Genomic DNA, 27,954 nt, shown 5'->3' with positions numbered 1-27,954 from the left:
TAGCCTATGATGAAATTAATCCCTACTCGTTCTGTATTCTTGAAATACAATCCAGTGAATACATCTGAGGCTCAGCAATTCAGAAATCATTTTATTCTCAAAGCACATTCATTAACCAATTTCAAATGAAATCCAGAAGCTAGGCAACTAGAGGTACAGAAACAATTACAATAGAACGTAACTATAAAAGCCAGTATCAACAGAAATAAACCACCATGGAGTTTAATTGGTTGTAGCTGAAAAGAAAATCAGCAAATGACTGTCCTGCTGTGTTCTGCCGAAGTGGAGACTACCGACCAGAGGGCTCCATCTTCTTTACTGTGATATGACTAGGATCCTCCCTTTTAAACCACTCGCTGGATTTTGGTATAAACTCTAATGACTGAATGGAAATATATTACTACCAGTAAATGCAAAGTTTCTGTTTTACTTTCTAGAAATTTAATAAAAGCTTACAGAAGATATGGAAAAGTGATTTCATAAAGCCAATAACAATCATCTCAAATTTCTAATAATCATACTTCAAAATTTCCTACTCTATACCACACCTTTCCGCACAAATCTCAGGGAAGGTAGAGAAAGAGGAGGAGGAGAGACTGTAAGGATAAGAAGTCCAGGAGACCCGGATAAGCTGACATCTGGATGGGACAGAGCCCGGCACAGCAGCATTCCAGCTTGAAGTGGGCGGGGTCTCACACGGCCCCAGCCAGAGCTGAGGAGCTATTGACCACTGACAGCTTCTGGGGAGGGGAGAAGTCAGTTTTCTTCACAAGTGTGGCCCCTGGTAGAAGAACCATGCTCCAGTGGGCGGCCCCACACCCATGAGCATATGGGCAGCACAAACTGGACTAGTCACAGGGTTATTTAAACACATAGATAAAAGAACATGAAGCTGGTCAGGGTAAGGGGTGCGCCTGGGAGGAGTTGGGACAGGGGGGGAATACAATCAAAACATTTTATGCATGTACAAAATTCTCAAAGAATAAAAATAATTCTATCAAAAAATTTTCCTAAAGATTTAAAGAAGCATTTTTTTATTTAGTTTAAATCACAAGGCCATCTTGGTTCCAATAGGCAGGAGAGCCAGCAAACAAGCAATAACATTACAGACCTTCATGGCGCCTTCATGGCCAAGCAAGCTGTTCCCTGTTTGAGAAGGACTTCTGAAGTGTATGAGATCACGCTTTATGATCGCGGTTTTGTTTAGCTTATATGCTGAACATTCTGTTGGGCATCTCAAAAGATCCACAGTTAGTGCAAACGAGAGGAGATGACATTAAGTCACTTCCTAGTGTAACCAGAACTCAGGCGGCTGTGAAATCACGTACAGTTTCGCACTTTGCTTTCTGAAGGCTAGCGCATACAAAAATAGATTGACATTAGGCTTAAATCACATATATTATAAGCTTTATTTTAACTGCAAAAATATTTTAGCTACATTTAAGGGAAAATAAACTTACTGAGACTATAAACTGCGTATTTCTAGAAGCCAGATGTAAGAATACTGATTATTTTGCTTGTAAGTGGATACATGCCCCAAACTTCTGACTGTCACTGTAGGAATGAACACACACAAACACCGCTCCCTCTGTAGAGAACGCGCCTCTGTTCCACGCGCGCCATCTGGTAAGGCTTTGGTGTAGGGCACTCGCAGAACTCCTGTTACTTATCTTTCTTCTTGGCCCCTCTCTTCTCTTCCTCCGTCTGCTTCTCTGTGTCTCTTCTCACACCTGCGCTTGCTGCAGCTCCTCGCCTCTCCCTGTGCGAGCTGTCGGTGATCTGATAGTCCTCAAGGAGAGTGTGTCCCGTCTGCTTTGCGGTTTTCTTCACCATGGCTTTGATGCCAATGTTGTCAATATTGTAGGCAGTGAGGCCAACATTGACAGCGGAGTCCACTGCATTATGTGCAGCTTCTCCTGCGTTGTGCCCATACCTTAAGAAAAAGTGGGGGTGGGTGTGGAATGTAACAATGACATTAAAACACGCAGGACTTCTAAAACATTCTTCTAAAATCAGTAGGGAATAAGTTAAGTCTGTACCATCCTTGAAAACAAAACAAGCTTAGGTTTCAATTTAGTTAAAAACTGTGTGTGAAGATAGAAGAGTAACTAGAAATGATAAAAACAAAACAATAAAACAAAAACCGTAAGCATAAATTGAAAGAAACAATGTTAATTGTTTGTTTAAATCTCCACTTCACTTACTGGAGTAACTGCAGGACACGGAACTTCTGGCATCACAAATGTTCCTTAACCCACAGCATCTGATTTGCCTTTAGACAGAAATCCTGGGACCTTCTAGCAGCCCAGAAATAGGAGCACTCTAGGACCCTCTGAGCAGTCTGATGCCTCTCATAACACATGATATTTCTGTGTGCAATGTACTTCTAAAATCTCTCCTTGATGTGTTAAATAAGTGTTTTGTCTCTATTGAGCGACTACAACAACTGCTACAATGTGGAAAACTCACACCAAGCCATCAGATACTACTGTGCAAGCCACCGGCCATATGCCCTTGGCCAACTCTCCTGTTTTTGCATCTCAATTTCTTTATCTTGTAATATCACATACACACACACACACACACACACACACACACACACACACACACACACCCCTGAAAGTACTTCAAAAATTCCAAAATATGAAGCAACACACTTTGCGTGGCCTTCAGTTGCCGTGTTTATGTTCAGTGCATCCTCACTTACCGGTTTTAACGGCCCTTACACACAACTCCCCTAACAGACTCTAGTCTTCTCTTCCTAGAGAATCACCTACTCAGTCCTTCACTGTGCTTCAACTCAAAAGGCTCTGCTCGGAACCCCTCAAAAGCAAGGCTTGGGTAAGATTATGAAGCTTAGTTTGACTCTCTACTTTTCAGTCAGTCAAAGTTTTCGTTACACTTCATGGACGAACCCCACCACGGAAGGGCAACCAAAGGGCCTGGGAAGGTGTTCTACGTCACAGGGTCTGACGTGTGATGGGAATCAGAACTGTCCACTGACATCTGTAGAGAACAAGCACTGCAGCGAGTCAAGGTGCCCTAGGGAAGTGCTTCTGCACGACCTGTCACACCAACCACGTGATCCTCAGCTGTCAATACTGTGCTCAGAAACAGTGACCTGAAATATTTAAAGGGGAAACATCCTCTCCGCCTACTTATTGAAAGCAGGCAAGCTATGGCTAGTTTAGGAAGGTTTTGTAGGTGAAGCTAAGGATTTTAAATTTTTCATGAAAGCAACGAAGGAAAAAAATAAGCAAAGGAATGGAATGGCCAAATGCATGTTTCAGCAAATCTGTCTGACTCGGAGTGCAGTGGGAACACAAGAGCAGACAGGAAACAAGCTGTGTGTCAGACAAGAAGGGACAGGGTCTGTGGAAAGGTGAGAGCACATGAGAGCTGGGGTCAAGCCTATAACGGTGTGAAATTGAGCCTGGAGATTAGGACAAAAAATAGATTTCAAATTTGTTGGTGCACAGGTCTAAATTACAGCCATAGGCCTATAGATGACTGTGATACATGGTTTTATGTCAACTTGACACAACCGAGAGTCATCTGAGAGGAGGGAAACTCAATTAAGAAAATGTTTCCATAAGGTTAGGCTGTAGGCAAGCCTGTGGGGAATATTTGTAATTAGTGATTGATGTAGGAGGGCCTAGTCCACTGTGGGTGATGCGGTCCCTGGGGCTAGTGGTCCTGGGTTAGGTAAGAAAGCGGCTAATGCTAGCCAGGAGGAGCAAGCCGATAAGTGTCACGCCTACATGGCCTCTGCATCAGCTCTTGCCTCTAGGTTCTGCTGGAGTTCCTGTCCTGACTTCCTCCCATGATGAACCACAATACGGAAAGGTAAACCAAGCAAACACTTTCCTCCCCAACTTGCTTTCGGGCATGGTACCTCATCACAGCAACAGAAACCCTAAGACAATGACATTTTCTGTGAAACAAGGAGGCTGGACTACAGTAAGACTCTGTAAAGAACTGATTACTCCTGGGGAGAGAGGAAGATGAGATGAGTGCTGTGTGACCTGCAGGCTACCAACCCACTGGCCTTAATCAGTAAGTACTGCTGTCCATTGTGGGGAGGACCAAAGTGTTACTGTAGCTGACAAAACCACTCCTCTACATACTCACCTAAAAAGGCTCAGTGTTCCTACTCCCTCACACCAACACAGTAGAGACCAGGTAAGGGAGCTTGCAGAAGGCATTTGTTTTCCTCTCAAGCATAACGCCTATTGACGTCAACAGGGTTACAACTGTGGGAGAGCTGTGCTTCCCACAGGCAGTGAAGTCACCCCTGCTTCATTACACTAAAACCAGCAGAACACAAGTAAAAGCTCACTCGACTTCTACAGTGTCAAAAATGGGATACGGAAAGTATAAAGTAAAAAAAAATAAGAACTAAATTTGAATAATTCTTATATTCTTCCATTCTGTCACTAAACTATTGTTGGTTCAACAGATAAGATTTCTCACCAGCACGCAAGCAATCTCTCATTCCAGTCCAGAAATTGGTCATGACTCTGAGGCGCTTCCTGGGTCAAAAGTCCCTGGCTATGAGTTGGGCACGGGCTTTAGGTCATCTGCCAAGGTGAAGGAATGAGTCTGACAGCAGCCAGCAGGGCACATTGAAGCTAACTCTCTCCAGAGACCTCAAAGCCAAAGCAGTAGCAAGATCACACCAACAACTAGCAGCTAATACAAATGCATTTCTGTCCCATCCACATAATGGAGGAAACAGAAGAGGACCATCTCTCTAGTCCAATATAAACGTGCAGTAATGAGCCAATGTGAAGAGGGACATCTGGTCCAATCAAGTCCTTTGTTTTCCACAAACAAACACTACAATAATAATTCTGTAGTTAAAAACTAAACACATTCTTTGCATTAATGAACATTTATAAAAATTAGTGGCACAAATCAAAGCCACGGGAGTTCATTCAGGACACGTCAAATATTCCCTATTTAGAAAACAGTGAGTGAAAACAATAGGTTCATCAGAAACGTAATAAAGAGAGAGCGCATGAATCTTAGCCATCTGGACTGAGATGGACACAGGAGAGTCAGTCTCTAAATGAGACCGCACTTACTTGTATCTGACAGTTTGTACGGTTTCTGCAGACACATTGTTAACGATGCATTTAGCTGCACATTCCAGTCCCTGCCAGACAGTTGAGAATCCTGTAAACATATTTAAAAGTCAGTCTCACATAAGGCACAAGCCTGCCTGAACTTCTGAGGTAGCTCAGTGCCCAGCCAAAAACACAACAAAAATAAAATAACAAAATAAACCCAGGGCCTTTTGTCACCTTGAACACTACTCGCTGCCACAACCATGGCTCCATCCAGGGCAGATTTCCCATCTTTGTCTCTCTTTAGAGACTCTGGAACAAGTCTGCTTCCATGCTTCTTGACATGAGGAGCGAGCTCTTTGCCAACGCAACTTGCTACTGTGCAGACGCCGTCAACTAAACAACCATAGAGGAAAGACTAGGAGATTATTCTCTTGATTTCACCACCTGCACTGAACAAGGTTCTTTTGTTTGGTTTTTTGAGACCGGGTCTCTCTATGTAGTTTTGGCTGTCCTGGACTCACTTTGTAGACCAGGCTGACCTCGAACTCACAGTGATCCGCCTGCTTCTGCCTCCCAAGTGCTGGGATTAAAGGCGTGCGCCACCACTGCCCGGCTGAACAAGGTTCTTAAACGACACCCACAACTGCTTCTCTGCATGACGTCACTGTGTCTGTAGGTGAACCTTGGCTGGCCCTCAAGTGGCTTGAAGCTGTTTGTTGTGCCTACAGAAACTCTGCCCCTTGGACAGACTTCTTTTTTAAAGAAAACCACTCGCTCTCATGTTTCCGATTCAAAGAAGACAGTGTCAAAAAGATTAACTGAATTCAATGGCAACCCTCTGAAGATCAACACTACTATATAAGAACATTTCCGTGACTGTGAAGTGTCACCTGGGGAGAGAGACACAAGAACCACTATGTTGCTGGGCTCCAGGCTCAACTGTGGGAGAGGCGAGCAGCTCCGCCCACGCTCTTTCTTTGTCAGAGTGGGCAAGGTATGTGTACATTTAGCCTGCTGGGGATTAGAGCTCCCATCCAGCCTGGAGGAGGAGGCACAGGCACTTACCCAGGAACTGGCTCACTTTCGCCGCTCCTCCAGTAGCCTGCTTCGCTATGTAGAGGCCCTTAGTGACAGCTGGACTCACTTCCACTGGTTTTTCTTCTGGTTGTATGCGCTCTCGGAGTTTAGAAGCGCCTTTCTGGATTGCTCTGCCAGTAAATTCAGCACCTTTGACTAAACCCCAGCTCACCCAGGAAGCACCTTTTTAAAGGGAAGTTCAAAATTGCAGAGATCAGGGCTACTTAGACCTTCAATCCTTTAACAATGTCAGAAAACAATAGAGATCAGTAGTAGATCCTAAATGGGCCACAAACACAGCAACTGTACACCTACAGCTTCTCCCTGGAATAAATTTTTTGTAAAATAAATCACGAGCTTTTCTATGCCCGTTCTGTCCCAGCTACGTGGTTGCTGGGCCTGCATTGTGACTATCGATCCCTCTAACGTAAAGCTGCCCTGGGCCTTGCTCGCCAGATGCCTGGCCCTTCACCTGTGACCAATGCCACTGGGTCTCTTGCCCCTGTGTGAGTTTGCATGAATACCTGCAGAGGACAAAAGAGGGTGGAAGATCCCCCAGGGACAGAAGTTACAGGAAGTTGTGAGCCACTATGAGGATTCTGGGAAATGAACCCAGGTCCTCGGCAAAGTGGCCAATGGTCTTAATCACTGACCCATCTGTGGGGCCTGAATGAACCCCTTTCTAACTAAACATACCTTCACATAGGCCACAGATCTCTCCAGGACAGAATTCTGCGTTTCTCTGGCTGCATCACAATGGGTTGTAGGATCTGCTACTGATCACACTTTTCTATTATCACATCCTGAGCCTGATTTCTGAATTGAGGTCATTAAGTAGCATCTGGCAGGAAGAATGAGGTCCTCCTGTCCTTCCTATCTTAGCTTAGGCAGCACTTTTCTTTGTGAAATCCCACGAAAGACAATTTGAGCCAGGAAACAAAGAATCAGTTTGGTTTGTTTGTTTGTTTGTTTCTTAAGAGGGTGACTCTTGCTTGCTTTAAACTAAAGCATTAACAGGGCAGGGATCCTGTTCTTCAATCCTAGGGTCAATTCTCTGGAATTCAGGATCTTTCAGTGTGCTGCACCTAATGACCAAAGTACGAGCACACTGAAAGAAACAGACTGCAGCTGTCTCTGGGGCACGGACCACACAGGAAGCAGTGCTGGCAAAGGACCAGTGTGGGTCTCCTCCCCAGGGGGGCTATTGGCTCCCAGTCTGAGAAGGCAGGAGGACTAGAAGGCAAAACACAGGGCTCAATTTTATGCGGGGAGAGCAACGACCATATAGTCCTTGAGGAGTGGGACAGGGTGTGTGTGTGTGTGTGGCTTCTAGGACAGGTGTACATAACTGGTTGGAACTAGGCACTTTAAGGATGCATGTTTTGCATTTGGCAGCATGCTCCTATCATATGAGTGGGAACACAGTACCTAATTATCCTAAAAGTGCAGAGGGGAGAGCCAGCAGGGAGCTGTGTCAAGGGCCACATATCAAACGTGGTTAGGGGCATCCATGTCTAAAGACACTCTCCAGATGGAGTCAGGCAGAGAGGAGGAGGCCCTGCTAGGGAGAGGGTGTCATCCATCTAATGCCAAGCTCAGAAAGGATTTCTAGATCCAGAGACTGCAATCTCAAACAGCAGCATCCTTCCAACAGACCAGTTAGCACCCAGGAGAAGACTCCCATAGGACAAGGAAAGACCTGAGGATATCCATCCTAAAAGGTGTGAGGCAGGGCAGGGGAGCATGGAGAGAGTCTACTCTTCTAAAAGACCTGAATTTTGTTCCCATCATCCATGCCTGGCAGCTTACAACTGCCTCTAACTCTAGCTCCAGAAGGTCTGATGCCCTCTTGTGGCCTTCAAGGATACTGCACTCACATGAAAGACAGCAGACAGACACACACACACACACACACAGCATATATATAAATAAATAAAAATGTGTCTATTATTCCTGACTTAGAGATTGAAAGTTTGAAAATTTTAAACGTGAATTTGAAGAACCATGACTGAGAAATCACAAACTAAAAGGCAATGGAATAAAAAAGTCTATAAATAGGATTATATGAAACTGTAAGAATCAAAAAGGCCTATTCCTTTGTAACTATGAAAAATCAATGGAAATAAGATACACATGGATACTCAAGGCCTTGTCACCAAGCAAGAGCATGATATAGGCAGACAGGGTGGAGCCAGAGACACCACAGCCAACCATAAACATGGTGTTTCATGGCGGCTCCTTAAATTCATCATGCACATGTGCAGTGATAAATACAGATTACTTCTAGTCATAGATGCATGGTTTGACTTCAAAATATGAGTGCTTGGTAGTTACTTTGACTTAGCTAGATCAAGCCTAACTTCTACAGTTCCTAGAATATCCTTCACTTTTACTAAGTTATCTAAATCAAACCTAACAGCTACAGGTTCCAGAATATTCTTCACTTTTATTGACTTAAGGAAGTCAATAATTTGTACTTATACTAGAATAAAAAACCCAAACCATGGCTTCTTCTGCTGGGAGGAGAGCAGAAATCTAAGGGGATAAACAACTTTTCCATCAGTTTTCAATCATTTTATCATAAGAAATAATTTTAGAGTCAGGTGCAGTGGCATATACCTTTAATCCCAGCACTCAGGGAGGCAGAGGCAGACAGATCTCTGTGAGTTGGAGGACAGCCTGGTCTACAAAGTGTCCAGGACAGCCAAGGCTACACAAAGAAACCTTGTCCCCCCCCCCCAAAAAAAAAAAGAAAGAAAGAAAGAAAGAAAGAAGTAGTTTTAGAATGCCAATGATGATTCTGTAGTTGGGCTTTAGTATTCAGTATCTAGATAAGAGAGGTGGGTAATGGCACAGACGGAGCTCCTGAGTCCTCAGTCACACGTCACGTGTCTTCTCGTCATGTTTTATGTGCTCCCCAAGCCTGTAAGTGACCTATCTTTGTTGTCAATCACCCTGAACCCCATCAGATTATTAGTTGTATGAATGCAGGATTGTCTTCTGTGGCCTGAAGACTGAATGAGGTCAGGGTGCTATGGGAGGGGCTGTGGACCCACCCTAGGCCAAACTTTATTACCTCAAAGGGAATTATGGGACCTCAACCTTGGCTGCTCCTGTTCCTGGCCTCTCTGTTTCCGTTGGGCAGTCTTACTAGAGGCCCGAGGGAAAAGAGGCACCCACCCATGTATTACCACCTCAAGAACCATGAGACAACCTTTTTATCTTTTAAAGGCAACTATCTCTGGTATTCTGTTGTAGCAGCAGAAAGCTAACACACTTCTAAAGTTAAACAACGATCAGTTATTCATTCTCTTGGGAGGCACCTTAGCTGGTGCTATTGAAGGAACCACTGCAAAACTGTGGATGATAAGCAACAGAGATCCGCTTCTTGTGGCAAGTCCAAGACTGAGGTGTTGGTAGATGCACTCTTCAGGACCGCTTCCTGGTTCGCTGAACACCAGGAGACGCAAAGCAGCCTCCTGGGCCTTCAGTGAAAAATTAGTGTGTTCACAAAGCCCCTCCCTTACAACGCAGCTGCCACGCAAAGACCTCACCTTCTACTTTTGTGACTTCGAACATGAGGACTTAAGGGGACATGACCCCAGAACAGGGCAGCGGGGGAGGGGAGGGTCAAGGGTTGACACTACGGGGGTTGGCGAGCAGTCCCACAATACCTGACAGAATGTTGTGGGCCACCTTCTCGCTCCATTCGGGAAGTTCTTTCGCTTTTTCTTCTGAACCCGGCTCACAGGGCACAATCTGGCTCAGATTCACCTCTTCACTTGAAGTATCTTTACTCTAAACAGTAAAAATGTTTCAAACTATAAAGGTCAGTAAAGTATAATAGAAAGAAATTGAAAGTGTTATATGATAAAATATCACAAGCACTAGCTGAGGTTAGTGAAAACATCCACCTTGTGAAAAAAAAAAAACCAAAAAACCAAACCTCCCAAAAGCAGAATTGCTGCAAAGCTGAGAAGCTCCCTCTGATGATATCTAAATAGGAAACTATGCCTGCCACACTGCATCTACCAAGCCATATTCAAGCTCGCCATGCTCTCACTAGCTTACGACCCATGCCACGTGGATTTTAGGTTGCATGCATATGGTTCTGTCAGATTAAAAGATTAAATGACTCAGGATGTAAGTAAACTGGTTTTGATAGAAGAAAAAAATCCAATTTGAAACTCGAATATCTAGACACACAATAGAAATGCACTATTTCACTAGACAACTGCCATGACTTTGGTCAACACCCAAAACTCAAAGCCAAATTCATCCATGCTAAGAACCCAGAAGCAAGCTGACATAGACCTTGAAGAGTTCTAACTTGAAAAATCACAGGTTTTCTGTGCCCAACAGATTAAAAGCAACTTGACTTTACAATATACAGATAAGCAAGGGACTGTGCATTTATACAACAAGAAAAGCACAGCCTCCTGTATGGGAAAAAGTTACCTGCTAGTAAATCCAAAGAAAATCAGGGTGTAATATCTGCATCTCTAGGACCAATGTCTCTAACATAGAAAAACCCCTAGAGACAGAGAAGAAGACGACTAACAACCCAGTAATAAAAGTAGGTAAAGGAGAGGGATAGAAAGTACAGAGTATCCAACCTCACCCAAAACGAAATGAATGTAAACTACAATGTTCTAAACTACAATATTCTAAAACATAGGGTCTTGGCTATCAAGTTCCAAGATAAAAAAAAAAACCAAAACACTGACCACCCACTCTTGCCCAGGCCATGTGGAGCTGAGTATGCAGTTCCCCTAACTGCATGGGGCCCAGTAGATGCCTGTAGTCACAGGCAGTGCTTAGTCCTGCACATACTAGGAAACAATAGGACTGAGTTTCCCATGTGTGTGATGTAATGCATATATGACAAAATGTAACTAGAGACATCACCAAGGAGACAACGTTTACAAGAGCATAAGTGGAGCGCCTTTTTTCTCCTTCTTCACATTGCAGACAGTCCTGATACTCACTTATTTATTATTTGTTGGGGGAACAGATGCAGAGCAAGCTCTCTGTCAACAAGCAGAAGGAGCACAAATATAAAAGTATGTGGTCCTTACTGTAAAATAAAAATCTTTTGAAAAAACTGAAGAAGAATCCACACCTGAATACAAGGTGTCTCTTAAAGCAGTGTGAACACAAAATGATCCTGTTTGGGCCGTGACTGGTTTGGGACTGGCTGTGGCAGTGTGCAGCTGTCACACTGGGCCGTGACTGGTTTGTGACTGGCTGTGGCAGTGTGCAGCCATCACTGTGGGCCATGACTGGTTTGTGACTGGCTATGGCAGTGTGCAGCTGTCACACTGGGCCGTGACTGGTTTGTGACTGGCTGTGGTGGTGTGCAGCCATCACTCTGTGCCGTGACTGGTTGGTGACTGGCTGTGGTGGTGTGCAGCTGTCACAGTAGGCCGTGACTGGTTTGTGACTGGCTGTGGCAGTGTGCAGCTGTCACACTGGGCCGTGGCTGGTTTGTGACTGGCTATGGCAGTGTGCAGCTGTCACACTGGGCCATGACTGGTTTGTGACTGGCTGTGGTGGTGTGCAGCCATCACTCTGGCCATGACTGGTTTGGGACTGGCTGTGGCAGTGTGCAGCTGTCACACTGGGCCGTGACTGGTTTGTGACTGGCTGTGGTGGTGTGCTGCCATCACTCTGGGCTGTGACTGGTTTGTGACTGGCTGTGGTGGTGTGCAGCCGTCACTCTGGTGGAGACTCCCTTCTGCAGCTTTAACTTGCCTTTTTCCCACGCTTTCCTTTGTGGCGTGCTTCCTTGCTGCCTTGGTCTATTGAAGAACCTGAAGAACTCGACTGCCTGACATCGGTGCCAGAAGCTTCCTTCGGTGGCTCAGAGGGGTGTCTTGCTCTCCCAGGGATTTGGAATTCATCTTCTCCTTCTGCTCTATCCCAGTTGGCCTAGAGCATAAAGGCCCAGGCTTAGCTCAGCCAGCCGTGGCAGACATTCTTCCAGGTACACCATGCCTTGTGCTCTTGACACACATGTTCACATGTTCAAATACCAGTGTCTGCCTGCATAGAATACTACCTTTGCTATGGTGTGGGGGGGGGGGAATGTGGGCTGATGCTATGGAGCACATGTGACAGTCACAGGACAGTCTTAGATGCTGGTCCTCACTCTCAAACCACTGCTGTTCAAGGTCTCACGACTGTTATTTGGCCTAGCACACCCTGGGATCCTGGAGATTTTCCTGCCTCTGCCTCCCCACCAAGCCTCTCAAGTTCAAAAGAAAAGGTATAAAAAGACAACCATCCCCAGGTGTTCATGTAAGTTAGCACTAAATGGATACTGCTACCTTTGAATTTAGTTAATGCAATAATAAATCTGAGAAGATACAGCAGGATGAGAATGTGTTCAAAGGCAGGGAATGAACAAAGCATGTGTATAGCTGCACTGTACTGCTGGAAGGCACCAGGTGTGTGCATTTAATGCCACAGACATCATGCTGTGGTATACTCTTCTGAGTGAGCAAATGCTCCCATGTAAAAGCAGGGCCAATCCTGCTAGCTTACAATAGCACAGAGGCAAAAATAAAATAGAGCAGCATCTTGTAACCCTGCAGTCTAGTTAGTTTCTCTCTTTCCTAACACCTGACAGCAAAGGCCCACAGACGTGAGTACAGGGGCAGAATACTGTCCTGGGTCTGTGAACAGCAGCAGGGAGCATGGGGGTTACTCTTCTCGGCCTCACAGGATTCAAACCCTCCATGGAAACAAATCTTTGGGCATACCTGTGAGGCGTTACTGAACTACATGAACTGAAACAGGAAGACCCACGTGAAACCACAGTAGCGCCATCCCATGTGGCGGGGTTCGAATAGTGACTGAAAAGGAGAGAAGGATCTGAGCAGCCGCATTCCTCTCTCTCTCTCTCTCTCTCTCTCTCTCTGCTTCCTGCCTGTGGATGTAACAAGACCAGCTGCCTCACGGTCCTGCAGCCACACCCCATCCAACCTCATGACAGATTACAATCTCCCACCTGTGAGCCAAAAGAAACCTTTCCTTCCTGAAGTTGCTTTTGTCAGGTGCTTTGTTGCAGTAACAATTAACTATTGTTAATTGTAAGGCTGGAATGTGCCCAGAGCCACTCAGCCATGCCCTATCCTTCACACACTCCATCCTATGGACACACAAGACAGTGCCATATGACATGGAGGTTATGTGTTATGGTAACACTGGTTACATAATTAATACACACCCAGGCACCAACATACATGGCTACATAGCTGTAATATCTCCACATTCATCTGTTCCTGCTCTTGGCACCCTGACATTTAACACAGTTTAACTGGTTAATAAAAGAGCCCAAATACTTGATGACCGAAGCAGAACAGGAGAGTACACTGGCATGTTGTCAACCAAACTTAGAGGCAAGTAACTACCAATACTCATATTTTAAAAAAAAACTAAAGGAAACTTTAATATACTTATTTAGCTTGCCTCCTTAGCAGACAAAAACAAAGACAGGGCAAACAGGCTAACTAAGGAGGGTTTGCAGGTTGACTTTTATGGCTTGCTTATGAAGTGTTCCTGCAAAGGTTCCAGTGCTACAGCCTTGGTCTCCATGGGTGGATCCTGTCACTCACAGGGATTTCCTTGTGAGGGTGCGGATATGAGTCAAGGGAGTAATGTGCTGACACACGTACAACTGAACGGACTACTGAGACCTGGTAGAAACCGGACGGCGGGCCTGACTGAAGGTAGAGTGTCTCTAGGGGTGCATCTGAAGGGTCCATCTAGTCCCTAGCTCCTCCCTCTCTCTCCCCCTCCCTCCTGGCTCCTTTCTCTCTCTCTTCTCTCTCTCCCCTCTCTCCTCTCCCCCCCTCTCCCCCCTTCTCTCCTCTCTCTCTCTCTGCTTCATGGCTGACATGAGGCGAATGTTGTTCCTCTGCCATGACCTCCTGTCATGTCTCTGCCTTGCTAACAACCTAAAAGTGCAAACAACCATGTAAAAGTGCAAACAACCATGGATTAACAGCCTTTGGAAACATGAGCCTAGTAAGTGTTTCCTCCTCTGGTGACAAAAAGCTAACATGCACCAATGACTGTGTATCACTTTTTACTTGGCCTTCTTTCACCAAGAGAGTAAAGATCATCTGTCTACCAAACTCTCTGAGATACAACTCATATATATCCAAATGTACTAAAGCAGAGCTAGCTTCAGAATTTTGTACCGGTAGGCCAACCTCATTGTAAACAGGGGTCAAACAGGCATCATTAGTTGGGTGTGGCCACCTGCTGGCTGTCAAATGAGAACTTCAGTTCACACTGCTGCCCTGGGAGCTGGACGTTAAAACTGTCCACATGTTACAGTAAGAAAACTACAGGCAGAGCAGGTCAGGAGCAGCTGAGGGGAACAGCGACTATATAGGACAATCTGAACAGCCAATGGCAGCCGATTCTTCTCACTATGTCATGAAGATGGAAAAAGGTCTCTTCCAACCTTATTAGAGGCCTGTGAAAGCAGTGGCACTCACGTTGAAGTTGGTTTATCCAGCAATCCAGGTTACCTGGAGTCGAAGGTCAGACATTTGTCTCAACAGATCTTCAAACAGCTCTCTGTCCTCTTCTGGGAGCTCAGAGGACAGAACCACCCCTACAAAGCACCCTGCGGCTTGTAACATGGTGTCTGGAAACATGTAGGCTCCCACGGTGCACTTCAGAACTGGTGACCTATCAGGGACTAGAGGGTACAGCCAGTCACACACCTGAAAAAGTCAGACGGAAACAGAAAATCAGTGAATGGATTGCACGAAACTGTTAAAGGCGAACATGTCAAGATTTTATAGACCAATTTAAGTAAACCCTCTTCTATCTATACAGAGTGCCCTCCAGGTGCACCTGTGGTGCACAGTATCCCATCGCATACACACAACACGTGTTCTTCACCTACTCACCCCCAAGAACAGTTAGGTCACTCCCATTGTGAAAATGTTGTCTCACAGTCATTTTACCACAAGAACCGAGGCACAGCCAGGTCTCTTAAGCTTCTCAGTACTAGAAGCACAGCTTGCATTCGAGCACATACTTTGTGTCAGACACACAGTAATTATTTAATTATGTTTCACTTTTGCGAATTCACAGAGAACCTGATGTGTTAGAAATAGAGCTGAGGGGAGTAGGGAGAAGCGGGAGGGAGGGAGGAATGGAAGGATACAAGGGATGGGCTAACAATTGAGATGTAATATGAATAAATTAATAAAAAAAGAAATAGAGCTGAACACTAGTGTTGGGAACAAACAAACAAACAAAACAAAAAACAAAAACTTATTCTAAGTCCTACCATTTCCTTTTCAGACTACATTTAATCATAGGGAGAAATTAAGTTCAAGGTCCCAGGCCCTAGAGGAACTGGGGAGTTCCCAATAGCTGAACAGCTACTGTTGTAAAGAAACAGTTGTCCAGGATTTCTAGGGACAACTTGTAAGTAGACAATTGTCTGAGCGCAGCCATCTCAGGGACAACTTCTCCATGATGCTAGCAGGGTCAACTAAGTTCATGTTCCCAGGCCCAGGGACCTACTCCTGCCCTGATTGGTGGAAGCTCTCCTGCTCAACCTTTTATGTCTGAATACAATCCCTTCGGGGTTGTAGTTCAGCTACCCAGTCTGTTCTGTGGCCCTGATAGGTCAGTATTGGCTTGAGCACAATAAACTTGTATTACCTGCATTGACCTGGTGTTTGAGTTGTGTTGAATTTAAAAGGACCCCACAACAGCTGTGTGTCACTAATTGTGACATCAAAGACAAATGATTCTGAGTACTACGTGGGAAGGTCAGTTTGTCCCAACACTCAGACTTAAGCTCATATCCTGGCTATCTAAATCAGGATTCCTTAATGTATTCACTTCTCCTGTATTACACTCCTCCAGCAACTAAAATATAACTGTCCTGCCGTTTGGACACTGTCTACCATGAAGAAACCCAAGGGATCAGTGTATTGGAGCAAGGGAAACTCAAAACACATCGCCTCCTCTTGACCAGCAGAAAATGAATGTGCAGAAACTATGGCTCAAGGCTGACTCCTAGAAAGTGCCTCACAAGCACTGTCAAAAACATTTTTTTTCTCTATCTCAAAAGCTATTAACTTTTACTGTAGTAAAAGTCGGGTAGATTAGCATAAAGCTAACTACCATGGTTTTAAAACTACAAAGTGATGCTGGGAACCTTATTAATAATGATCTTTAGAGCACAGGAAATTTTTACCGACCGTATAATAGTTGCTGTGTTGTTACTTCCTGTTTTGTTGTTATTGGTTGCTTTGTATTAAGTCTTTGAACACTGCTACAAATAGCTAGTATGTGAGGGACAGCCAATTAAACTTGGGGTGCAAATGTGTTTTTTATTTAAGATCCAAAATAAGGAATGTAAAAGGTTAAGAGCCAAATTAAATAGAGTAAGAGAAGGCACACTGCTGGTGAAGCCAGAGCAACTCCACAGCTGAGATGTGGCAGCCAAGGGCCATCTTTCTGGGGCTCGCTTACTGCTCCTCCACTTACAAGGACCCAGAGTGCTCAGAGCCCATGACTACGCTACAGTGTTAGCAGACTGGCAGAAGCTCCCTGCAGCCTTTCCCATAACCTCGGGCTTCTTAAGACACCTCAGTCAGCCAATCCTCCTTGTCCAGTAATGAATCTTTCAACTATGCCCAAGAATCTGTTTTCCGCACCTCTGATAAGCTTCCAACTGTTGTTAACTGACTGTCCAGTTGGCTTCCATAAGAACCAGGGCAAAGTAGCATTAGGACTGCAGACGGCCAGCACCTGGCTAAAACTACTTTATCTGACTCTGGGTAAAGGCAACTGCTCTGTTTAAACAGTGATCTCTCTTCAGAACAAACCCACTGAGTGACACTATGCCCAGCTTCAAGAACCTACCTGCCTGCACCTAAGTCAGCTGTTCACACCAGACTCTTGCTGGGTTATGCCTGAAGAACCCATTAAGCCCCCAGCAATGCCCTGACACACATCTTTGTTTCATATTGGTTTTTACTCCTGGAACAACTGCATTCTGGTCAACTATCTGCAATTCGGCCCTCTAGACCAAGGCTTCTGAGTCTTGGCCTGACAGAAGTGTGAGGACAGATCGTTTTTCTCCTGCAGGGGCTGTACCCTGTTTCACGTAACAACCACTCTCAGCTACTGTACGGGCTGGTTCTGGGTGTCCACTTGACATGAGTTAGTGTCATCAGAAAGGAAGGAACCTCAGTTAAGGAAACCATGAGATCTGGCTGTAAGGCATCCTCTCAATTAGTGATCAATGGGGGAGGGCCCAGCCCATGGTACATGGTAGTCCAGGGTTCTGAGCAAGCCACGGGAAGCAAGCCAGTAAGCTGCCTCCAGGTTCCAGTCCTGCTTGAGTTCCTGTCCTGACTTCCTCCAGCGACAGACTAGGACCTGGAAGTATAAGCCAGATAAACCCTTTTCTCCCAACATGCTTTTTGGTTGTGGTGTTTTGTCACAGAATTAGAAAACCCAAGACAGCTGTGATGAAAACACTTTCAGACGCTGTCAAATGATCTCTCAGGGGGTAAAACTGCCCCTGGCCACTTCCAGGCCAGTTCAGGCCCTCAGGTGGGTCCTGATAACATTTGTGGATGTTAGGTTACACAGTCAAATGAGTCACATAAATTCCCCTTGAAATTTAAGTAGCTGTATTTAGTCTTCAGATTTAAAAAAAAAAAAAAAAGTCTTAGGTCCTAAAATCAACCACAAATAAAACCAAACCAGACTTTGTATCATGAAAAACAGAATAAATCCCAGCAAACACAAACATGGATGTGTTCAGAACTCAGAAGAATTGTTCGTCTGCTCTTATCCTGAGCATGCTATCTACCAACAAAAGAAAGCGAGATATTCTATGCATTTTCCGGCTTATGTTCACATGTTGTTCCGAAGGGCTTACCTGGAGAAACCCAGGAGGGCGGTTCAGAACTGTATCCAGAGAATTGTCCAAGAATCTCACGATGCGCAGGTATCCAGGGTATGACGGGGCACTGACCTCTCCCGCAGGGTTTACAAAGAAGATCTGCACTCCGTTCGGTATCAAAATCAGCTCGTCCGCATCAAGGCCCAGGGTCTCAAGAGGGGGCGGCTGGGAACGGCTCCTATAGAACTCGTCTCCCACAGACGAAAACTCCCCAGAATCTGTTCCATAGGACACAGTGTAGTGGCCCTCGGCAGCCTGCGGGGTGTAGGCTGGCGGCGCTTCCGCGGGGCAGCTGGGCGAGGGTAAGGACAGAGCAGAAGGCCCAGCGCCTGCACCCGAGGTACCCCCATCTACTTCAGCATGCTGCGGGGACTCGGGCTCTGGGGACTTCTTGCACGTGTCTTTAGGGGGGAACTCTGGGTATAACTTGGGCACATCCTGAAGGTCGTTCCGAAGGGAAGTGGCGAGGCCCTTCTCCAGGATCTCTAGCCTGGTGCGGACGTTCTGAAGCGTTTCCTTCATCTTCTGCTGCATCTGTCTGGCGGACTCCCACGCAGGGCCGGTGCGCCCTGGCTCCGCAGCCGAGATGCTGATGCCCCGGAGCAGGTGCCCGATTCCTTGCTTGTAGTAGTTCTTTGCTTCTTCCTTCTGCCCTAATTCGTCCGTGTTCAGTCCTTTATTAACAAACGTAAAGGCCTTCTCGTATGCTTCCTTGATGATCTTAATTTCAGCGGGCTCTCCATTTTCTGGTTCTTGCTCCATCTCTGCAAGACAGGAAACATCGCCTGCAATTACCCAGTTAGCTCTCTGTGGACTTAGCCCCCATCCATGAATGTATTTCAAGAGCAGTGGCCTCACTTATCTCGGCCCTGTTCGCTACTGCATTCCCAGGCCTTCAAAGATAGCACTCAGTAAGTATTTGATGAGTTGATAAACGAATGTTCATGGTACTAAAATACTGGAAAGGGGGCTGGAGAAGTAGATCAGAGCTCAGCCCCAAGCTCCAGGGGACCTCTTCTGAACACCCTAACCCCAGTGATGAGGAGGTGGATCCCTGGGGCCCTCTGGCAGGCTGGTAGTCTACCCCCTCAGGCTAACTTAAACAAAACAAAACGCAAGGTGACTCCTGAGGAACACCACCCATAGCTGCCCTCTGCCCTCCAATGCATGCATACACCGTAAAAATAAGTAAGTGAAATAAAGGGATCAACAATAGGAAATAAGAATAAAATTAGATAAAATTAGGGGTTTTGTTTCCCTAGAAGCCTCAACATGTGAAATGCAGAATAGAGAAAAACAGATGGGACAGGTGGAAGAGTAAAACAGAGAGCAGACAAACCAAAATCGGAGGCACAAATTCCCAGGGTTAAAGAGATCTGACAGCAGCTGGAAGGCAGGCTCTGTGTGCGAGGTGGACCTCAGGACAGGTGCTTGCACACTGCGCTGCTTCCGGTTTTCTCCCTTGGTGAGTGGAATCCCAGGACTGAGGACGGAATTCCCAGGGTATAACTATTCCCAGAGGCTTGTTCTGACTGGAAGACACTTGAGAATGCATGCGGGAAATAAACACTGACACTACTTGCTGTGTATCTAAGTTTTAGGGGAGATTTATACAGCCCCGGGAGAATTCAGGGTTTACTTAGTAAAAATGAAAAATTACAGAGATAACAATCAAGGCAATTAGTAACTCCAGGAAAAAGATGCCAAACAAAACCAAGACAGTCATCGGGGAATATCCTGTTTCAGTTTTTCTTAGTGTCGTAACATTGAAAATAGTAGGGGCTGGAGAGATGGCTCAGAGGTTAAGAGCACTAACTGCTCTTCCAAAGGTCATGAGTTCAATTCCCAGCAACCACATGGTGGCTCACAACCATCTATAACGAGACCTGATGCTCTCTTCTGGCATGCAGGCAGAATGTTGTATACATAATAAATAAATCTTAAAAAAAAAAAAAGAAAAGAAAAGAAAATAGTAGATCTTGATGTTTTGAGAATTACAAAACTAATGCTAACACAATGATGCACAAAACCACGCTGAGAACAGGCTGATGGCTGGGATGTGCCTGTGGGAGGATGAAGGAGCTAACGCTTTATCTTCACTTGTTAGCTGCAGTGCCCAAGACTGAAAAGAGCAGTGATGTAGCACAGCACTGAGAGATATAGAAACACAGAGAATCGGGTGAGAAAATTGATCCAAGCTGCCTCTGCAAGGAAGGAGGCAGGTTGGCTTACAAAGATACTTAATTCTTTATGTCCGTGGTGAAAGCTGAATTACTTACTTTACAAAATAAATACAAGCTTTGCGGCAGCCTTGTCCAGAAGGGTTATACTGTGGGCCACAAAATTTTTATTTTCCAGGAACCACTAACAAAGTTAAAAGGAATCAGGTGAAATTTCAATGGTAGCTTTTATTTATCTATACATCCAAAGTATCCTGAGTTGTAACCAGTATAAAAACGAAGTGTAGAATTTTACTTTTCTTTGTGATGTGCCATACAAAGACAGCCCACACTGTGCTTAAAAGTGTCTGCCAAGTCCAGTATCTCCTACAACAAACACTCAATTGCCTCATGTGCCCCTGTTGGGCACTGTGGATCCTTATAGCTTCTCAGGACAGGAAAGAGAAGAAAAAACAAAAAAAATCAAGGGACAGAAGAGTGCCTACACAATGAAGGCACCATGGACTTTAGTAGTCAGATTTCTAGAACTGAAAGACAGGCCAACAGGTGGCCCTATCACGCAAAGACTTCATTGTAGTGGACAAAGCACGTTCAGCCCCCAGTTCAGGAACTACTGTATACAAGCGCCAATATAAAAACCCGTATTTGCCCTACCCTGATGTCACTAGTGAAACCAGCCCTGCACTTCCCCTGGAATTCCATCCTGCCCTGTCATCACAATGCCTCAGGCTTCCACAGATCCCAACCATTTCTCTCCCTCCAGAAGCCACAAGGCATTCTCAGTCCTGTCCAGCCTTCTGCCGGTATGGTCTATATAACGCTAGGCTGCATCCATGGCCATCATTTGCGGCCGTCCTGGGCTGCAATCGTGCGGTTTCTGGGCAGCACACTGGACTGTGTGCTCGGAGCAAAACAGGGAACCAAGCAGTGCCCAGGCATATCTCTAAGGACAACTCTTTACTACTACTTTGGACTGCCAATCTGAAGTAAAAATAAACAGTTCTTTAATTACCTTCAGAGTCAAATCATCAAATCTTGAACCAATACCAGCTATAGATAGCAGTGGTGGACTTTTAACATTTAAACATTCTTTTTCTATCATTGTGTACCTCTGTACACAAACCTCTGTATGTGACATGCTGGCAGACACGAGGCCTGGGAAGTCAAAGGACAACTTTGGGTGTGTATCCTGCTTTTTCACCTTGTCTGAGACAGGGTCTTTTGCTGGGTTTTTCTGTGGTTGGTTTGGTTTGGGGGTTTTTTGGCGGGGAGGGGGGCCAAGATTATAGCTTTACACAGGCTTGATGGGATTTGAACTCAGGTCCTCAGGCTTAGTGTTTTACCTATCTCCTTGGCCCTGTTTAATCATTTTAATAAAATATTTAAGGAACGCCTACCTCAAACATGTATGTGTATATGGTTCAATTTGTACAAGCATAAGTAAAATTCTAAATCAAAATACTTGGAAACACAGTTCTACTCCAGGACAGAGCAGGCAGCAAACAACAGTGCTTAAGGGAAACAGCCAGCAATAGATGTTCTAATGCCAGCATGCCTGGTCTGTTACAAAAGAGGGGGAAAGGTTTGTTATTTAAATTACATACTGACAAGTCACAACTGCAGACATGTATAGGGTACAAAGAGATAGTGAAGTCTAATTTTTGAACTACTATGATTTTTTAAAGATTTGGTTTTATTAGTTTTAATTATGCATGTGGGCGGGGTGCACCTGAGTGTGTGTACCCAGACGCACTGGGTCCTCTGAAGTTGGAGTTAGGGGCAGTTATGGCTCAGATATGGGCACTGGGAACTGACTTGGGTCCTGTGCAAATGCAGTACATGTTAACTGCTGAGCCATCTTTCCAACCCCATTATTCTGACTTAAAAAAAATTTTTTTTTAGAATGATGGAAGACAGCTAGTTAACTTACTCGTCACCCCAGATATGGCATTTTTTTAAAAACTGAAAACAGTAAAAAAAAAAAAAAAAAAAAAAAAAAAAAAAAGAAAGTAGTTGAGACTTAAATCTTGCTGACCTGTACAACATTCCATGATTAGCTACATTCAGCAGATTAGACTAAGATCCAAAAAAACAGAACATCACTTACTCCTCCCATCCCTGCAGGAAACATGGTGAGGACTTATCCTCACCAATTCTGGCTTGCTAGGGGACTGTGTGTTTCAGATAGCACGGCGCGCGTGGGCGGCGAACCACATTCCACATAATACAGAGGTTTCCTGTTTCAAACAAGTCCTCCACAAACATCTATTAAGACAATCAGGAAAGAGTGCGAAGCAAGAGCAGTTCCCTCCGAACTAGGAGCACTCTCCTCCTGCCCCATTATTCGCTTAATTGCTTCTGTAAATTTTAAAGACAGCTGCTTAATTCTTAGATATCCGAGATCATTTTACCGAGATAAAAATTACATAGTTAAAAACTAGAAGGCAAAATCGTTAAGCTTATTCTAACACAACAAATCCTCACAAAAAATACCACAACCAAGGGTAGTAACAGAGCCAGCCGTACACCACGATGCGCGTCACAAAACCACGCGCACTCCCAGAGAAAACTTTTTCCAGACGTTGCAGTTAGGCCTCAGGGGGACGCTGGATGCCAGTAACCACTGTATTCCAATTAGCAAATACCTGCGCCCTTCATTTCCAGTGTTGTGGTTTCTGGCGCTTCCAGCTGCCGAACTTTGGGCAAGCTGTAAAGGAGCGAGAAAACCATCGGGGTTAGGAGAAGTAACTGTGGAGACGCACACTAGGGATGGCCAGGGATCAGGGATGGGAGGATTCGAACCAGGGATTCTTGGAGACCAAGAATAGGACTGACACCTTGAGACAAGCAAGGCTCGGGGTTGGGAACACCCACACCAAGGATGCGCGGGGTCTCGGGGATCTGCACCGGGGCATGAAGTAGCCCGGACCACGGACGGGAAGATCCGCACCAGCAATGCGCGGGCTCCTGGGGCAGGGGAATCTAGGACCTGAGCGCCGCTCCCTGGGCCAGCGCTGTAGGAGGTGAAGGGTGGGCGAAGGCTCCTTCAGGATTAGCTGGAATACGCTCAGCAGGACGCCTGGAAACTTCTCAGGCAGAAGGGCTCCCTGCAGGATGCCGCCATGGTCCGGGCCGCAGCCCCCACCGCCCGCGGCGCGTCCCGGGAAGGGTCCGGCTCACAAAGCCCCCGCGTGACGCCCTCGGTGTCCGGCCCCGCCCACGCGTCACCACACCCGCGCCGAGCTGAGCTTCTGCCCACTCTGACCTTCCAAAGGCACGCGGGAGGCCAGCGGTCAGCTCGGAGCCCGAGAGCCCACGGAGAAATCGCTGTTGCAAGATTCAGACACCCTCCTGCCCCCGCCAGGCCCAGGCCACGTCGGACCGCGCCTGCGCACTCCGTACGGGCCGCCCAGGGGCCGCGGAAGGGACCCGCAGAGCCACGGCGATGACAGCCTCCGGCCGCCAGGGGGAGCCCTGGTTCGTGCACTGGGGATCTGGAGAGCAAAGGTTGCCTGGACCCTGGCCTGTATAGTCTGATGTGTTTATTTGTATCATGGGGGTGGAGAAAAGGGGGACTGGGGCTGGAGAGATGGCTCAGCAGTGAAGAAGAGGTCATTATTTCTTTTTGTTGTCGTTGGTGGTGGTGGTGGTTTTTCGAGACAGGGTTTCTCTGTTTAGGCTCTGCTGTTCTGGACTCCCTTTGTAGGCCAGGCTGGCCTCGAAATCACAGCGATCCACTTGCCTCTGCCTCCCCTCCCAAGTGCTGGGATTACTGGCGTGTGCCACCACGCCCGGCTTCTTATTTGCATCTATAATACATAAAGAACACACACCTCAGTAATTTATAAAAGCAACAATTAAAGGCAAATAAAGCATTTGAGTAAGTATTTCTTCAGCCAAGATAGACAGACCACCAGAAAGCACATAAAAGCTGAGTCTTCACCCAGGCAGTAGGAGGCAGAGGCAGGTGGGTCTCTGCGAGTTTGAGGCCAACCTGGTCTACAAAGTGAGTCCAGGACAGCCAAGGCTACAAGAGAAACCCTGTCACAAAAAAAAAAAAAAAAAAGGAAGAGTCTTCAGGCTAACTCAAATCAGAATGAGGTGTGACTTCTATCTCATTAGAATGCTGTCATCAAACCATGAGCAGCAATGGGTTTGCCAAGATGGTTTTACAGCCCTCCTGCATTACTGGTGGGAATGTTAAAGTAACCAAAAACAGCCTAGCAGGTCTACCCCAAGTTAAAATTATTTGAGCAAGTATTTATTTTTATCCTGAATGCTTGTAATAATATAATACAATAAATACAGCACAAATAATTGTGTAGTTATTATAAAGCCCCTTTCACTCTCTTGACACCCTTTGTTATCACCTGGGTAGAGTGTCAATGGGGCATTGTCTGTGCTAAGTTGGAGGTGTATGTGTGGCATATCTCAAGTTAATTTAAGTGGGATGACCAAGTCCACTGCGGGCAGCACCATTTCCTAGGCAGGGAAATTGCACTGGGCATGAGCAAGCAGCCAGGTGATCATGGACACATTCATCTCTCTCTGCTCTTGTCTGTAGGTGGAATACATCTGCTCTTGGCTGTAGATGGGATACATGTAACCGTTTGAAGTTCCTGCTTCCTTTCCTCACAACAGTGGACTGTCACTTGGAATGGTGAGCGCAATTAAAACCCTTTCTCCCCTTAATTTGCTTTTTGTTGAACTATTTTCTCACAGCACCTAATGAAACTAGGGGACACTCTTACTTGTTGTAGATAAATGAATCAGACAGGATTTTATAATAGCACCCTACACTAATTCTTTGAACTGCTTCCAAATTATATGCTCTAAATCACTTTACGATGTCATATCCACATTGTGTGTGTGTGTGTTTTATGCGATAAATCCATCCATTTCTTCATGCAATAAAATCAGTTAAATGACTACAAAACTAGTTGCTACCCGCTAATTATAGTAATTCATACCCTTAGTTTCTAGGAAATACTTCAAAATGGCTTTACAAAGATTGACAAGGTGGAGTGGTTGTGACCTGGTATTTCTAGCATGTTCAGTTAATGTCTTCTTCATTCTCTAATGGTATTTAGAGGAAGGAATCTCACACACACACACACACACACACACACACACACACACACACTTGTAGCCATCCTCATCCCCAACCTAGCTTCAGCAACATGTAAGAGAGGTAGGAGGAGCGCTGCTGGGACCTTTCTCTCAGGGAGGAAAGCCCCCAGCTGCTGGCCTTGGAGCCTGCTCTTGGCTGGAGCAGTCTGGGGTAGTTTCCATCTCAGTGACCTGGAATGAGAGGCGACAGGGGGAGAGGAAAGGAGGGAGGGAGGGAAAGACTTGGTTCAAATTCCAAAAGCTTCTGCTGTTCTTACTGAGTTTTAGATTTTTTTAAGGGATGTTTGTTCATTTGCTGCGTGCTCTTAGGCAATTTGTAGAGACTTGTTGGGGACAGGCCATATGGCCAATGTTCAGCCATCTTGTCAGAGCCTAGGTTTCTATCTCTCCAGCAGTCTGTCATTTACCAGAAACCAGCTGACCCTGTCATGGTTCAGCAGTTAGACTAAAGATAAGATTTAGACGGAGCCACCCTGTTGTAGTTTAGCAGTTAGATTAGATAAAGATAGCAAAATATTTAGTGTGGCAGAACATTGTGACCTGCTTAGAATTCCTCGCATCTTGAGATAGCCTGCAGCTGGGTTGCCATAACAATATGCTTCCCTGACCCCTGCCTTATAAAACCTTCTACCTGAACAATAAAATTTGAGAGCTTGATCAAAGACTTGCTCTCCTTCTTCGTGTCTTGTGTTCTGTCCCTGTACAGGAGAATTCTCCTCCCGAGCGTTAGTCAAATCCCAGCAGGCTGAGTCAGAGACTTAAATTTAAAATAATACTAGTCTTTTCTGGGGGATCTAAAGAGACCCCAAAGTGAAAATCCCAGTATCCCACATTTTAATTCCTTCAATGAAAAGTATATATATAGCAAATCTAAAATTGGGGTAAAAGTTTCATCTGAGGCGTTATCCCCTACATCTTTGATCAATTTTATAGCTCCAGTAAGTATTACCTTTCTAATTTTAAATGCTCAGCATGTTGTGTATTACTTAGCTACCCACAAGGGTTCCTACTTTGCACAGGCTTTTTCTAAGTCAGCTCCAGATGCGTGCTTTGTGGTCATATGTATTTTTGGTAAAAATCCAGGGTACTTACCAGTAAAAAAACCACTGACTCTCCAGTTGGCCTCATTTCTTGCCCTGTCAAGATGGATGTGACCATTCGAAGACAGGACAAGAAGCTAAGTTGTTTTGTGAGCTATATTTATGTTTGAGAGGGCACCTGTGTATGGCTAAGCTATTGCTAGCCATAGTGACGAAACACTGACTTCCAGGACCATTCCCACTGCCAACTGCAGCCTCCGTGGACCCTGCCTAACCCTGACATAAATAAGGACACTGTCCAATGGCCACATGGCTCTTTCATTACATTGCATTTTACAGGTCAAGCGTCCCTCGTCCAAAGTGAATGAGAGCAGAAATATCTCAGATTTCATATGTCTTAAAATTTAGAATATTTGTGCAGATATGATGAGGCATGATGGAGATGACATCTTGACTGTCACTTGTTCAATGAAGTCAAGTGAGGAATTTTACTCTCTGCACCATGGCACTACAAACCTTCCCATCTTGGTACATTTCGGCCTTCCAGATTAGTAAGCACCGACCTGCACAGCATTCAGTGCTATGTGGGTGGAACAGAAGCAAGGGTTGAACTGCATAGGACCAAAAAAAAAAAAAAAAAAAAAATAGTCCGCAAGGTTAATCCAGGTGCTGGGCTCAGAAAAATATAAGCAAGGGCATTGTTTTTGTTTTGTTTTGTTTCCACTAACATCTTGTCAAAACCTCTGTTTGGGAGAGATGGCTCAGTGGGGAGAGCATTTGCTGAACAAGCATGAAGGCACTAGTTTGAATCTCCAGCCCTGATGTTAAATGTCAGTCATGGCCACACCAGGGGTGACAGGAGGATTGCCCCCCCGGGGGGGGGTATTTGCTGACACTGCCTCACTACAGGCTCAGTGAGAGGCTGCCTCAATAATAAGGTGAAGAACGATATAGCTCAGGACACTGAGTGACTCCCTCCAGCCTCTGCTGTTCACAGCCCTCCCCCTCTCAGACTCCAACCGATGGTAATGAACTCAGAATTGTCAGCAATAAATTATGAAGCTAAAACAAACTTTCCTACGTTTTGTAGTTTTTAGTCTTGACAAACAACACTAATAGAGATGCATTTTTACTTATGTATTTATTCTCTCTGGAAATCCTGCAAAGTTTCCTAGTGAGGATTACTAGAAGGAAGATTGTTTAAACCAGTTAGATACAGTAGTGTTTATTTGAGCAAAGGGAACCGATTGTGAATCAGAGCTGTAGGTCTCCGCTTCCCTGGGGTCTGTTGGCTACCAGCCCATCAAGGCAGGAGGAGCAAAGGTAAGCCAAGAGCACAACAGAACAGCATCCTGGACTAGCTGCAGGAAGGCAGGTCAACTTTATTCCAGGGGTGAGGGGAATACAGGGTAAAAGGGAAGAAGGCAAGAGGTAATCTGATAGGTATTAACAGAGCACTTAATTTGCATTAAACAGCAGGGTCTTATCGCCTTGTG

General features: G+C 45.5%; 1 protein-coding gene across 2 annotated transcripts; it reads right to left on the bottom strand.

Annotated features, from left to right (window-relative positions):
* Positions 1-730: 730 nt before the first annotated feature.
* On the bottom strand, positions 731-23,693 carry Spart (spartin). 2 transcript variants are annotated; one of them, XM_051157163.1, is made up of 10 exons: positions 23,554-23,684; positions 20,388-20,472; positions 18,085-18,872; positions 14,693-14,890; positions 11,904-12,080; positions 9,824-9,947; positions 6,138-6,332; positions 5,307-5,465; positions 5,088-5,178; positions 731-1,933 (listed from the first exon to the last, which is right to left on the bottom strand). In XM_051157163.1, exons 3-10 carry the CDS (start codon positions 18,868-18,870, stop codon positions 1,663-1,665), a joined length of 2,001 nt encoding a protein of 666 aa, XP_051013120.1. In that variant the 5' UTR covers positions 18,871-18,872; positions 20,388-20,472; positions 23,554-23,684; the 3' UTR covers positions 731-1,662. The 2 variants fall into 2 exon arrangements, with proteins under 2 accessions (XP_051013120.1, XP_051013118.1); XM_051157161.1 differs by lacking the exons at positions 731-1,933; positions 20,388-20,472 and having other exon boundaries at positions 4,791-5,178; positions 23,554-23,693.
* Between the last annotated feature and the right edge of the window lie 4,261 nt (positions 23,694-27,954).

The sequence above is a fragment of the Acomys russatus genome, chromosome 15 (genome assembly GCF_903995435.1).
Source record: "Acomys russatus chromosome 15, mAcoRus1.1, whole genome shotgun sequence".
Lineage (NCBI taxonomy): Eukaryota > Metazoa > Chordata > Mammalia > Rodentia > Muridae > Acomys > Acomys russatus.
This window is presented reverse-complemented; position numbering and strand designations above follow the sequence as displayed.

Coding starts and splice junctions, on each gene's coding strand:
- Spart (XM_051157163.1), bottom strand. CDS start 18,870: ATGGAGCAAGAACCAGAAAATGGAGAGCCCGCTGAAATTAAGATCATC. Junction 9,948..11,903: donor AAGGAAAGCGTGGGAAAAAG/GCAAGTTAAAGC, acceptor TTTACTGTTTAG/AGTAAAGATACTTCAAGTGA. Junction 1,934..5,087: donor GTACAAACTGTCAGATACAA/GTAAGTGCGGTC, acceptor CTTTTTCTTAAG/GTATGGGCACAACGCAGGAG.